Source organism: Vombatus ursinus, unplaced genomic scaffold (genome assembly GCF_900497805.2).
Source record: "Vombatus ursinus unplaced genomic scaffold, bare-nosed wombat genome assembly UNPS02001287.1, whole genome shotgun sequence".
Classification (NCBI taxonomy): domain Eukaryota; kingdom Metazoa; phylum Chordata; class Mammalia; order Diprotodontia; family Vombatidae; genus Vombatus; species Vombatus ursinus.
Genome location: NW_020941065.1, coordinates 8,352,805 through 8,367,298, shown reverse-complemented (window position 1 = coordinate 8,367,298; position 14,494 = coordinate 8,352,805). Strand labels below are relative to the sequence as shown.

Below are 14,494 nucleotides of genomic sequence, written 5' to 3'. Positions count from 1 at the left end.
GGAGCTTAGAACATAGAATGTCAGAGCTAGAAGGGTCATTAGAATAGGGAATGTCAGTGCTGGGAAGGACCTTAGAATAGGGAATGTCAGAGCTGGGAGGGGCCTTAGAACACAGAATGTAAGAACTGGGAGGGACTTTAAAACATAGGATGTTAGAGCTAACACAGAATGTAAGGGCTAGGAAGGGCCTTCGAAAATAAAATTTTAGAACTGGGAGGGATCTTGGAATCAAAGAATGTTATGATCAAATGGGATTTTAGGAGAAAATAACAATAATAGATTATATTGACATAGCACTTAATGGTTTATGAAAGCAGTTCTTTACAATGCCCTGAGAGGGAGGCACTGTGACACCATTCAGGTGAGTCCACGAGCTCTCAACCTGATTTTGTGTCATCAGTCTCTTTGGCATAGTCCGGGGAGGCCTTCTCAGAATAATGGTTTGAACGCATGAATGCATCGACTTACAAAGGAAGCCAGTTCTATTAGAATGCATTTATCAAAATATTTTTTGAAAACAGGTTCACGGGTCCCACGTTAAGAGCTCCCCAAAGTCCAACTCTCTCATTTTGCAGAGGACCAAAGGACCCTTTAAGACATATGGGTAGAGAGTGACTGAGAACCTGGGTCTTCTGGCTCTAAATTCATTTTACTCTCATTTTTATTTTACATTTACTTACATTTAAATTCATTTTACACTCATCAAGATTCAGACATCAGGAGGAATGGAGAAGCCAGTGGGATGGTTCCAATTGGTGGTTGGGGGAAGGGGGCAGCAGGGGGGGTGGGGCGGGGGGGGGTTCAAGCCTCAATGTAGAAATTAGGATGGATTTACCTTTGGTGGCATGATGAAGTGTTCCCATTTGTGTAATATCACCTTCTCCTTATTGATTTTTTTTAATGTACTTTTGCAGCTGCCAGGGTCCCTAAAGTGAAAAACAACTTAATGAGTTTTCGTTTCTAGAGCCCTGCTTTTATTACACCAAGTTCTTTTCCAAACTGCAATAAAAGGGGAATAAAGGATGGCTGATCTCTGGGCCAGCATGGATCCTGGCTCATGAGGAAGGGGCTTGGTTTGAGTTTGGGAGGGTGGAGTCGTGCCAGCTGGACGGGACGTCATCTTTTCAGTGACAGTAGGTGTTAGCAGGGGGCGTGGCTCATGGTACCGTTCTGTGGACTCATCTTTTGGTTAAGGTAGAGGAAGAAACTTGACCCATGACTAGGACTGACCACAGTTGGAGTCATGTATGGGAGAGGAATGGTGTACAGAAGAAACACCACTGGATTCTGAATCAAAAGGCTGGGGTTGGAATCCCAACCTTGCTATGTATGTACTACCTGGGTGACTGATCAAGTGATTGATAGGAGGCTGGTCTTGGGAGTCAGGAAGACTTGGGTTCCAATACCACCTCCAGCACTGTGTGACCCTGGGCAAGTCACTTAACCTCTCCTGGTCTCAGTTTCCGCATTTGTGAAATGATGGGTTTGGACTTGGTCTCCAAGGCCCCTTCTAGCTCTACATTTATGATCTCATCACCTCTCTGGACCTCATCAGTAATGATAACTCATCAGATGACTATATCGTCCCTATGGACCCTTCTGGACAACATCTTTGGATCCCGTTGAGTTTTCATCGCTATGGAAACAAGTGATGCTCCAGCAGATACTATTTCAGCGTTCAGCTGTGTGTGATGTTTTTTGAACTTGGGCTGTATTCTAGGGCTGTATCATTTTGGAGATTTTTGGGAGAGGGGAGCTAGAAGGAAGAGTTAGGTCTTGGGTAGCAGCACTAGCAATAGCAGCTGGTAAGTCTTAGAAAGAATAGGGGATCGTGCATCCAGCAACCTGAAACAAGGCTTGAGCTTTGTCTACCTGAATGTTACCAAGGTGGAGAACAAACTCTTCCTTTGGGATCCTCTGTCCCAGCAATCTTTAAAGAGCACTGTCCTAGAAGTTCAAGGTCAAAAACTTGACCAATTTTAGGGAAGAAAATGGCTGCTTCACGGGTATAGTTTGAGGGGTGCAATCCTATAAAAATCTCTTTCCTCCTGATCTGCCTTGGTAACTGGAATTTCACTATTTAAGGCATAGCTCAGGGTGGCACTGAATGTCCTTGCTAAAAAGCCCCTCTTGCTCAACCCTTCCTGGCAATACAAAGATCTAAGACATCTCCAAAGAAAGAACTATGGAATTTGAATGCAGATCGAAGCATACTATTTGCTATTTTTTTTTCTTCTGTTGAGTTTTGTTTCCTCTTTCTGGTGGTTCCTCCTATTGGTTTTGATTCTTAATTACAACATCACTAATGTGAAAATATGTTTAATAGGAATGTATATGTATAACCTATATCAGATTGTGCGCCGTCTTGCGGGGGGGGAAGGGAGAGAAAAATTTTAAACTCAAAAGCATATGGAAGTGATTATTGATAAATCAAAATAAATTAACAAAAAAAATAAAAAAATACAAAATAAAAAGCCTCTCTTGCACACTAATACATTGTTAGTAGAATGGAAAATTGGTTCAAGTGTTAAAGAAAATAATTTGGAATTAAACAAGAATAACCACATAACTTCTTCAAACCTCCAAGCCCACTGTTGGGCTTCTATGTTAAGAAGGCCAAAGATAGAAATAAAGACCCCATGGATATCTGCATTTTAATAGGAGAACTTTTTTTTTCATGGTAGCAAAAATCTCTAACGGAACTATTGTGCTATAAGATATATAGAATGGGAAGACTTCAGTGATACCTGGGAATACTCATATGGATTGAGGCAAGGTAAAGAAAGTGAAACCAAGAAAATAATACATGTAATGAATCTGAGAGACAGGTAGAAGGCACAGCAGCTGAAGTGCTGAATGAGGATTCAAGACGAGCTGAGTTCAAATTCTGCTTCAAGCACTTGCTAGCTGTATGACCCTGGGAAAGTCACATAACCTTCACTAGTTGTTTTCATATTGTCTCTATCAGACTGGGAGCAGATTGAGAACCTTTCTTTGTATCCCCAGTGCTTAGCACGGTGCCTGGCATATAGTAGGTGCTCAATAAATGCTTATTGACTTGACTTCCTAGAGCTCAGTTTTCTCTTTGGGTAAAATGAGGAATAGCACTTGCTTACAGGGTTGTGAAGAGAAGTGAAAGAGGTAATATTTGTAAATCACTTAGCAAAGTGTTTGGCATATAGTAGGTGATTAATAAATGCTTGTTCTCTCCTTTCCTCCTCTAGTGAGGATTCAAATGAGAAAATTGGTATAAGAGCTCCTTGTCAACTTTAAAGCACAATTCTGGCTTATTATAATATACTACTATATGTCATATAATACTATTATTATTATTTTTCTTACTACTACTACTACTACTACTACGGTGCAAATAAAATAATACTAAAGAGCAGTTGGACTTTACTCATAGTAAGAAACAGGCCTGATTCCATAGTGCTGACAATGAAATCCACTTCCCTTCTCTTGGGAGGGAGGGAATAAAGTATCTACAATGAACCGACTAAGTGCTAAGCACTTTACAAACATCTCGTTTTGCTCAGTGGAGGCGGGGGACTGTGGATGTGGAATGGAGTCTTTCTGGTCACTATGTTAGTTGATTCTGCTTGAAGAGGTTTTTTTTTTTCCTAATACAAAGGTGGGGTCAGTGGTTAGGGTCAGGGTCAAGATTGAATGATGGCGGTGTAGAAATGAAAGGCAGAAGTGAAACCTTAACAAGAAATCTAATTCACCCGCTGGGGAAGAGGCAGGCAGCCTTCTACCAACCTTTAACCCCTTGGCCTGGATTCATCGATTTGGTAAGTTATGAAGGAGACCACAGAGAGGCCCACTAGTATGGAGGTTTGGTAGATGGGGAAGGAGCAAGGAGTTTGAGGAGTGGGTGCTTTCCTGAGGGGCTGTTTGGAATTCTTGGCCAGCATGAGGACCCTGGGACAAGGGTTGAAAACCAGGAGAACCTCTCAGAGAGGGGAGTTGAAGGTCGAGAAGATAGCCCTGGGTCCTACAGAAACTGGAAGGAGCTGTCATAGAGCCAGGGTGGGAGACTTAACCCCAAACCCTTTGATATCAAGTACAGTACCCAGCCGGTCCCGTTCTTTCTCTGCAGGGCCAGACCTTCTCCCAGGTGGGGCTTGGGACCTTAGAGGACATCTACTTCCTGGGGCAGTTAGGTGACTCGGGGGGATAGAGCAGCTGGCCTGGAGTCAGCAAGACTCATCTTCCTGAATTCAAATCTGGCCTCAGATACTTCCTAGTTGTGTGACCCTGGTGAAGTCACTTAACCCTGCTTGCCTCAGTTTCCTCATTGGTACAATGAGCTGGAGAAGGAAATTGCAAACCGCCCCAGCATCTCTGCCAAGAAAACCCTAAATAGGGGCCACCAAGAGACACGACTGAGACCACTGAATAACAACGGAAGCCTCTGACTCCAGATCCTCTGCTCATTCTACTGTGAAATGACTTATCATGAAAGTAGTAAAGTGGTTGAGATGGAACTTGAGCTGGGAGGGCTCTAGAACCTAGAATGTCTGAGCTGGGAGGGCCTTAGAACAAGGAATGTGAGAGCTGGGAGGGGACTTAGAACAGAGAATGTCAGAGCAGGGAGGGGCCTTAGAACAGAGAATGTCAGGACTGAGAGAGGCTTAGAACAGAGAATGTCAGAGTTGGGAGGGGCCTTGGAATAGGGGATGTCAGGGCTGGGAGGGGCCTTAGACCAGGGCATGTCAGAGCTGGGAGGGGCCTCGGAACAGGGAATGTCAGGGCTGGGAGGGGCCTTGGAACAGGGGATGTGAGAGCTGGGAGGGGACTTGGAAAAGAGAATGTGAGAGCTGGGAGGAGCCTTAGAACAGTAATGTCAGAGTTGGAAGGGACCTTAGAACAGGGGAAGTCAGAGCTGGGGGAGGGACCTTAGAACAGGGAATATCAGGGCTGAGAGAGGCTTAGAACAGGGGATGTCAGGGCTGGGAGGGGCTTAGAATAGGGGATGTCAGGGCTGAGAGAGGCTTGCAACAGAGAATGTCAGAGTTGGGAGGGGCCTTAGAACAGGGGATGTCAGAGTTGGGAGGGGCCTTAGAACAGGGGATGTCAGAGCTGGGAGGGGCCTTACAGATGATCCATCCAACTCCTTCATTTTATTGAAGAGGAGATGGGCTCAGGACAGGTAAATAACCTGCTAAGGCCAGAGAGTCAGTTAATTTCTGAGGGAAGAAAATGCTCTTTGTAATATTTTATTTTCTGATTACACAATAAAAAGCTTTTTGCATAATTAATGGTATAATTCATTTAATTTTTGTTATGTCTCACTGTTCCCCTGAGTAAACAAGTTAAGGAAATATTTAAAATGCCGTGGGAAGCCCCACCACCAGTATTTGGGTTATGCAAACAGAATTTAAGGTGGCGGCTTTTCTGATGTCTGACTCTATGATTAACAAGGAGTTCCTTAGATATTTCCTCTGCCTGACTCTGTCTGATCCTCCCAGGACTACAGGGCTTTCCGAATTCTCTCCTGCAAATGCAGCCCCTGCTGAGTCTGCCCCAAGACTTCTTGAAGTTCAAAAGCCCCTTCTCCCCTTTAAAAATGAAACCCAGCCCCACATAAGCTTTTCAACCTTCAATATTCCAAACTTATCAAGAAAGTCTGCTCTGGCGGTGGCCTGAGAATCTATGGCTCCAGGGATGAGTCATTTCCTGCCCACCACCAGGCCCAAGCCACGCCCTGGCAAAGCCATAATGGGGAAGAGGAGGCAGGAGAGACAGAACCTGGCCCTCCATCGTCCCATTTCTCAAAATGAGGGATTAAAAAAGCAAATTCCCTTTCACAGAAAAAGTCCTATAAAAAACATTTATGAAGCACCTACCACGTTCTAGGCCTCTAGGACACAGGTTTCCCACCCCTGTAATCTAGGCATTTCCTTCACAATAGCCCTAGAGGGTCAGTGGTGAATGGTGGTGAAAATCCCATTTTACAGGGGGAGAACCTGAGGTTCAGAGTCAGGTCAGATGACTTCTTGAGAGGCTCAAGTGTCTGTAAGGTCTTTCCCAACCTTAAAACACCAGAGAAAAGTTAGATGTTATCTGATGCAGCCTCCTAGTTTTAAAGAAGAAATTAGGGCCTGGAGAGGATATGTGATTTGCACAAGGTCACACTGTGGGTCAGCGGCAGAGTTGGGATTCCAACTCGGGTCTGCTAGAAGAGGCATTGAGGGAAAGGGGAAAGCAGTGTCTGCAGCATCCAAGAACCTGGATTTGTATCCCAGCTCCATGGCTGACCAGCGGGAATGCTTTCCTTCCTCCCCTCTGCTGCTTTGCTGCCTGGGACGGGCCTCGGAACAGGGAATGTCAGGGCTGGGAGGGGCCTCAGAACAGGGAATGTCAGAGCTGGGAGGGGCCTTGGAACAGGGAATGTCAGAGCTGGGAGGGGCCTCAGAACAGGGGATATCAGGGCTGGGAGGGGCCTTACAACAGGGAATGTCAGGACTGGGAGGGGCCTTAGACCAGGGAATGTCAGAGCTGGGAAGGGCCTCAGAACAGGGAATGTCAGAGCTGGGAAGGGCCTCAGAACAGGGAATGTCAGAGCTGGGAGGGGCCTAGAACAAGGAATGCCATAGGGGTAAGGACCTTAGAACCCAGGATGTCAAAGCCTAGCCAAGTTCAGAGAAGTTCCACTGTGAAGGCAAGTGGAAGTGATAAGAGGGGCCGCTATCTGCCTCAATAGAAGGACCCATCCCACCAAAATTTTGTCTCCTCCAAGATCATCTAGAATCATGTGATACATCCCATTTCATTCTTCAAAATGGAACTACCAACAAGACCCTAGTTAGTGATTTTGTTCACTGTCCCAGACTCTCAAGAACACTAGTTCCTACTCAGGCATTAATTGAGACATCAATCCACCCCCTGAACTTCCCTGATAAGCCCCTGCTATTGTGAATCTACCTGGTCAGTCCCGGGGAGAGAGCTTGGAGTTCCCAACGTCAGTAGCACAGTAATGCATGAGCCAAGCCCAGAAAGGAAAACGATTGGATTTACATCCACCATTTTGCTTGATAGAAATGAAGTCACTGGGATCCAGTGTCACCTGGGAACTCATCACTGTCCCACCCAACGATGAATACGGTGGCTTTTAGCTCCATGCGTATTTCTCATCAGTGATTTAATTACACAGGTGCCTGTTTGACTGTGAAAAATCATGTCTACACAGCACCCGGTGGAGTGGGGGTCCTTGCCCAATGAATTTGACCTGCATCGTTTTTGCCACTGGGAACACTCACAGAATAGGATCATAGGGTCTTAGAAAGGGTATTTGGCATCATCCAGGTCAACCTTCTCATTTTACAGACGAGGAAACTGAGGCCTAGAGAGTTAAGTGATTTGCTGAAGTCAAATCACACAACTAGTAAAAAGTAGGGGCAAGAATTGAACCCAGATCATCTCTGACTATCGTTACCTGACCCTTTTCACTGTGCCAAGCTTTTAGTCATTGGGGTTTAAAAATATTTTGATATATTTTAAAAGATCACTGTCGCTTCCCAAGAACCACCCACCTGCCTCACAGAACTGTCCTTTGCCACGAAGAAAAACTTAAGAAAATGAATTAATACATAGTTACTGTGACTGACTGTGTATGTGGCATTACCCACCTATAATCCACCCACCTCTCTCTATTGGTGGGAGGAGAATATATTTCATTACTGTTCATCTGGAGCCAATGACCAAGGTATCTTTAAACACTTTCTCTAGTCGGGTCTGACTCTTTGTGACCCAATATGGGGTTTTCTTGGCAGAGATACTGCAGTGGTCTGCCATTTCCTTCTCCAGCTCATTTTACAGATGAGGAAATTGAGGCAAACAGGTTTAAATGACTTGCATACAGCCAGTGTCTGAACTCAGGACTTTCTGACTCCATCCAGGCCTAGGTGCTCTATCCACTGTGCTACCTAGCTGTCCATCAAAGATGGCGATGATGATGATGATGATGATGATGATGATGATGAAGATGGTGGTGGTGGTTGTGGTGCTGCTGGTGATGATGGTGGTGATGATGATGATAATGGTGATGATGATGATGATGATAGCTAACTTGCGAGATTGTGGTGAAGACCAAATGACACTGTATTTGTATAGCTCAAACCTTCACCATCTCTATGAATGCTAGTTATTATTATTGTTCTTTCCATTCACATTGTCATAGTCTATATGACTAGCCTTCTCTTAATTCAGCCTGCCTCACTCTGCCAGCATGCATACAGGCTTCCCTGGACCCTTCCTATTCATCCTTTCTTGCTGATCTCACTTACCATTCATATACCACCATTTGTTTAGCTGGGCCCTGATCGATGGGCATCGACTTTCTTTGCTACCACTAAAAGTGCTGCTATGAATATTTCGTCTCTGAAACCTCTTTTCCTGCCTAGCAGCGGGGGTTTTGGATCAAAGGGAAGGGAGGGATATTTTTAAAGGTTGCTCTATTTCTTCTAACACCAGTGACCTTCTTCCCCAACGTTTCTTTCTGGCCCGGAGTGATCACGGGGGCTGCCTTTTGCTTCATTAATCTAGACTGGTTTGCAAACACCTAATGGATTTGCTGGGGAAATACTAAACGCTCCGCTTCCTGGATTATGCTCAGTTGCCATGGTGAGGGGCAATTATATTGCTAAGTGTCCTTGAAAAATGTTCATTGTCTTTTAAATTCCTCCTCCTCTCCCTTCTGGTGGCATGGCTGTGATCTTGGCTTCTCCTCGGCTAAGCGTTCAGAGCATGTTTGTTCTTTTTCCCCCTCAAGGTCCTACCAAGTTGGAAAGGCCTTAAGCACAAGCCTACAGTGGAATGAGGGCTACATACCGGGAGTCAGAGGATCTGTGTTCAAATTCTGGCTTTGCATCTTAATATCTATGTTTAGTATCTAATATCTTTGATGGGTCAGTTAGCTTTGGGTCTCAGTTTCCTATAGCTAATGAGAGATGATCTCTATAGGCAAACGAGATAATATCTGCCAAGCATTTAGCTCAGTGTCTGGTACGTATTTGTTGTTTGGTCATTTTCAGTCATGTCTGACTCTTCATGACTTCATTTGGAATTTTCTTGGCAAATATAAAGGAGTGGTTTGCCATTTCCTTCTCCAGCTCATTTTATAGATGAGGAAACTGAAACAAACAAGGTTAAGTGACTAGTCCAGGGTCACCCAGCCAGTAAGTATCTGAGTCTAGATTTGAACTCAAGAAGATGAGTTTTCCTGACTCTGGGTCTAGCGCTTTATGCACTGTGGCTCCACCTAGCTGCCCACCAGGCAGATAAGTCAGTGCTTAATAAATACTTGTTCTCTTTCCCATTCCCTTCTTTTCTAAATTTATGATCCTGTTGACTTGGGACCAGTCTTGCCAAATGTGAGAAGGCCCATCAGTGAAAGACTGACCATGAGAGAGTGGCATTATGGTTCAGTGGAAAGAGTACTGAGGACCTGAGTTCAAATCCCAGCTCTGGGGCTAATTATGTAAATCTGAGTGAGTCATTTAATTTTCTTGAGTCTCAGTGTCCTCGCTTGTTAAATGAGGGGACCCTGAAGATCTCTTCAAATTCTAATTCTAGATCTATGATCCTATGAGTGTCTTGGCCACAGTAACCCTGAGAGTCATGGTATATTAAAGTCTTCAAAGGCTGGTGACAAAGACAGGACGAAGGACCATGGAGAGGCTCCAGGAGGTAGAGTGTGGTGGAAGATGGTGAGAGATTGAGCAAGCATTAGTGCTGTCCCTGGTGGAATGGGCTTCCTTGAGAGATGGTGGGGACCACTTAGTGGAGGTCTTCAAGCAGAGGCTAGACCACCATTTGTCTGGTGTGGAATAGCGTGGATGTCTTTTGGCTATGGATTGGACTAGATGGCTATGGAGGGCCTTTCCATTCCGTAAATTTGGTTATTCTATTGGTACCCTTATGAAGCAAGAGAAGTCCAAGTACCTCAAGCACCCAAGTGAAGTTTCTGTGGTGAACATTTGAGAAGGCATCACTGAGAGTCAAACAGGCTAGCCAGGCTTGCGTGGGCATCAAAGCTCATCATTGGAGAGGATGCAATCCTAGAGCCATGGAAGTAACTTGTAAAATGGAGATCCTTGAGAGACTATATTTTGCCTTTTTTTATATGCCCGGCACTGAGTACAGTGCCTGGCACATAGTAAGCACTTGATCCACGTTGACTGACTGACAGATTTCTAAGTTTTGGAGGCATTATGATCCCTTTTGGAGGAAGTTGTGTCAGAACGGTGAAATCATAGGTCCATCTACTCTGTAGGAATCTTGTATTTGTACCAAATACATGCATGTTTCCCCTTTCTCTTTCACTAGAAACTAAAGTTTCTTGAGGATAGGGACTGTTTGTTTTTCTTTGTAATCCCAGGGCTTAACACATGATTGGTTGGTTGGTTATTATCCTTCATTCTTGAAGAGGACCAAAATGACATGACTATGTTAGAGTCAAGTTGCAGTGTATCAACTGTGGCTGACCAGACCAATATGGGTTTGGAATGCTCTACCACAGGTCGGGGCACAAATAGTCCATGTGAACATTTGGAGTGGATTCTCTAAATTTGGACGTCTCCTGTTTCTTTTGAGCTACTTCAACACTGCTTTGTTCATAGAGCATAGCACCTTCTCTGAAGAGAGCACGCCATGCTGGGTGGCCCTGTGCCAGCATCTCCCATGTCACACAATCAGTTCCAAAGTTCTTAAGAGAGACCTTGAGAGTGTCCTTGTATTGCTTCTTCTGATCACCATGTGAATGCTTGCCCTGTGTGAGTTTTCCATAAAATAGTCTTTTAGGCAAACATGTTTGGCATTTGCACAATGTGGCCAGCGCATCATGTCTGCACGTGATAAGTGCTTAATAAATGCTTGTTAATTGGTTGATTTTGAAATGCTGAAGAGTATGAACCTCCAGATAACAGCCCACTCTAGACACTGGGCAACACCCTGAAAATTGGGCTTAGGCATTAGGAAAAGGGCACTGGATGTGTGCTCAGCAGCCATATGACTGTGTAGGGTCTCTGCTACAAGGATTATCATAGAGCAGCCTGTGTAAGGATGAAAATGAATGAACAAGCAATTGCTAATTACTTTGTTGTTGAGTTGTTTCAGTCCCAACTCTTTGTGACCCCATTTGGGATTTTCTTGGCAAATATAATGGAATAGTTTGCAATTTCCTTCCCCGGCTCATTTTACAGATGAGGAAATTGAGGCCAACAGGGTTAAGTGACTTGCTCAGGGTCATGCAGCTAGTAAGTGTCTGAGGCTGGATTTGAACTCATGAGGATGAGTCTTCCTGATTCTAAGGCCAGTGCTCTATCCACTGTAGCGCCACCTAGCTGCCCTGTGCCAATTACTTACTCTGAACCAAGCACTATGCTACATACCAAAGCAAACATGACCCCTGCCCTCAAGCAGCTTACCTGCTAATGGGGAGACCACACACATTGAGAGGTGTTGGCTAAGGAAGAATGCTCTAGTCTAGAAAGTTACAGGGATACTTGTTCCATTTTATCCAACTGCCTTTGATTTAGGATGAGTACTAGGCTTGAGATCACCCTCTAATCCGTGATTCTGAATTCCCTCTTCCCTCTTTGCTGGGTGAGGGGCCATTAAACATTTTATTGCTTTTTTTCCACACCACTTTTATTTCCAAATACATTCCACCTCTACCCATTAAGCCATTTCTTATAACAAAGATTAAAAAAGAGGAAATAAAAAAGCAGTTTGGCAAAAAATAACCAAACATCAAAACAAAACCAAACATCAGATTCTAAGTCTATGTAATCCACACCCCTAGCTCCCCACCTTTTAAGAGGGCATTTTTGAGCCTTGATACATGCATCAAACATCACTACTCCCAACAAAAATTTTATTATCATTAATAATAAGACCTAGCATTTACACAGGGTCTCCCAAAACTCTAAGCCAACCTTCTCATTTTGCAGTTGAGGAAACTGAGGCTGAGAGAGGCCAGAGGATCACTGGATCACAAGTTTTAATGGCTTAAGACTTCACTTTGGGACACTTTGTATCAGATTGGGCTCTTAAGGTTTGCAAAGTGTTTTCCGTGGGTTTTCTCATTTGATCCTCACACCAACTACAGGAATTAGGTGCTAATTATTGTCTTTATTTTACAGATGAGGAAACTGAGGCTGAGAGAAGAATGAGACTGCAGCAGGGTCACTCAGCTTGTTAGTGCCTGAGTTAGGGTTCCATCTCTGGTCTTCCTGGTTCCAAGTGCAGCCTTTATTGATCATACCTCCAATTTAAAGAACGAAAGGGGGGGATCCCCAACACCTGGTGGGAATTAAGGGAGAGTCTGCCTAAATACCTTCTGTTTCTGGGCTTCTAATCTGTAAAGGTCTGGATGGGACCAAGCCCTTGATGGAAGTCTCTGCTCACACAGTGTGGCAGGCCATCAAGTATTCTGGGGTGTGTGCCCTACAGCTGTTAACGAGTTTCTGTCATGCATCATGCACATTTCTCAAACTGACTAGTACAGGGAAGGAAAGGATGTTTTTCTTCTCTCTCTGAGCCCCTGCCCTCCCCGTCCCCGTCTCCTTTCTCCCTCTGATGAGGGATTCCATCTTAGGCTTCAGGAATCTGTGTTGCAGAGTTATGGGTTACTCTTCCCACTGTACCCAGAGGATGGATGGCCCTTTAAAGTGATCTATAGTAGTGAAAACCAATTGACAATAAACATGTATTAATTGACAACTGTGGCAGGCACCATGCTAAGTGTGGGGGATACAAATGTTCAATAAAAACCAAGACAGTCCTGACCTTGAGGAGCTTACAATTGAATGTATTATTGTTATTGTTATTATTATTGTTATATATGTTAAAAAACCTACAAGTTACTGAAAGCATATGAATTGAAAATCAAGTTTGAGAAACAATTCAATTTGTTTTAATTAAATTCAAATATCACTAAGAAAATAATTAGAAAGATATGGAATTATCAGTCCTATAGAATTCACTAAAAATCATCTCTTCCCTCTTCCTTTCCATGCAACAAAAAAGGGGAGGCACAATGTTTTTTCATCCATTCCTTCATTCAATCAATATTTATGAAGCATGATTTTGTGCCAGGCACTGTGCTAAGTGGTGGGGATATAAGAAGAGGCAAAAGATAACCTCTGTCCTCAAGAAGCTTACGATTTAGTGGGGGACACAATAAACAAACAAATATATACAAAGTAAGCTCTATACAGGATAAATGGGAAATAGAAATAGAGGAAAGGCACTGGAATTCAGGGGAGGGGCTGGGGAAGGCTTCCAGTAAGAGACTTGAAGGAAACCACAAGGTGGAGGTGGGAAGAGAACATTTCAAGCATGGGGAACAGCCAGAGAAAATGCCCGGAGTCAAGGAACCAAGAGTGCCTTGTTGGTTGAATAGATAGACCAGTGTCACTCATTTATTATTTTTTTTGTACTCAACCTGTGATTTCATTAGCATGGAGAACACTTGGGGAATAAATGCCTTCTACCATTGCAACTCTTAGGTCTTTGAAAATGCCCAGACTGCCTGAAAGGTTACGTGATTTGCCCAGGGTCACCTAGTCATCATGTGATGGAGGTAGGACTCAAACTCAGATCTCTTCTGACTCCAAAGCCAACTTCCTAAGCCTTCTGCCAAACTGTCCCTCTATTGCTGCACAGTAAGAAGGAAGGTTCTTGAAGGCTGGACCAAGGGAGCACAGACTCTTGAAGATCCTGCCAGGCTGCAAAGGCTCTGAGATGGACTGGATGACGTGTCTGCCTTCCAAGGGCCAGCCTAGCTTAGTGCAGAGGGTGACGAGCTTTCTGGTCACAACAGCTCCTGGAGGACCATGAACTAAGCTGCAGAGGGTGTCAGCTTGTACCATGGGTGTGTGTGTGTGCAGCAACATTCCAACATCATTGATTGTGAACGTTTTGAAGAATTATCATCATTTTAATATTATAAATAACGGCATCTAGGTGGCTTGGTGGATAGAGTTTTGGAACCGGAATCAGGAAGATCTGAGTTCAAATTCAGCCTCAGACACTTACTAGTTAATGGGAGGTTAGGCAAGTCCCTTCACCTCTGCCTGCCATTCTCTCTACTATGCCAACTAGATGAGTTGTCAGTCCCACAGAATTTACTAAGAATCATCTCTTCCCTCTCAACTCTTGCAAAAAAAAAATCAAGCAATCATGACAGGATAACACCGTAACATAGAAGAACAAAAAAGAAGAGGAAAAGGAAAATGAGGAGTAAGAAGAAGAGGAGGAGGAGAAGCAGAAGCAGAAGCAGAAGAAGAAGAAGAAGAAGAAGAAAAAGAAGAAGAAGAAGAAGAAGATGAAGAAGAAGAAGAAGAAGAAAGAGAAGAAGAAGAAGAAGAAGAAGAAGAAAAAGAAGAAGAAGAAGAAAGAGAAGAAGAAGAAGAAAGAGAAGAAGAAAAAGAAGAAGCAGAAGCAGAAGAAGAAAGAGAAGAAGAAGAAGAAGAAAGAGAAGAAG

At 44.0% G+C, this 14,494-nt stretch overlaps 1 protein-coding gene across 1 annotated transcript in view; it reads right to left on the bottom strand.

Annotated features, from left to right (window-relative positions):
• CCDC60 (coiled-coil domain containing 60) overlaps window positions 1-14,494 on the bottom strand; it is a 209,766-nt gene that overhangs the window by 42,619 nt on the left and 152,653 nt on the right. The window contains exon 7 of the mRNA XM_027865495.1: window positions 836-926. Coding sequence (XP_027721296.1) covers window positions 836-926 — 91 coding nt within the window. The remainder of the gene's footprint in view (window positions 1-835; window positions 927-14,494) is intronic.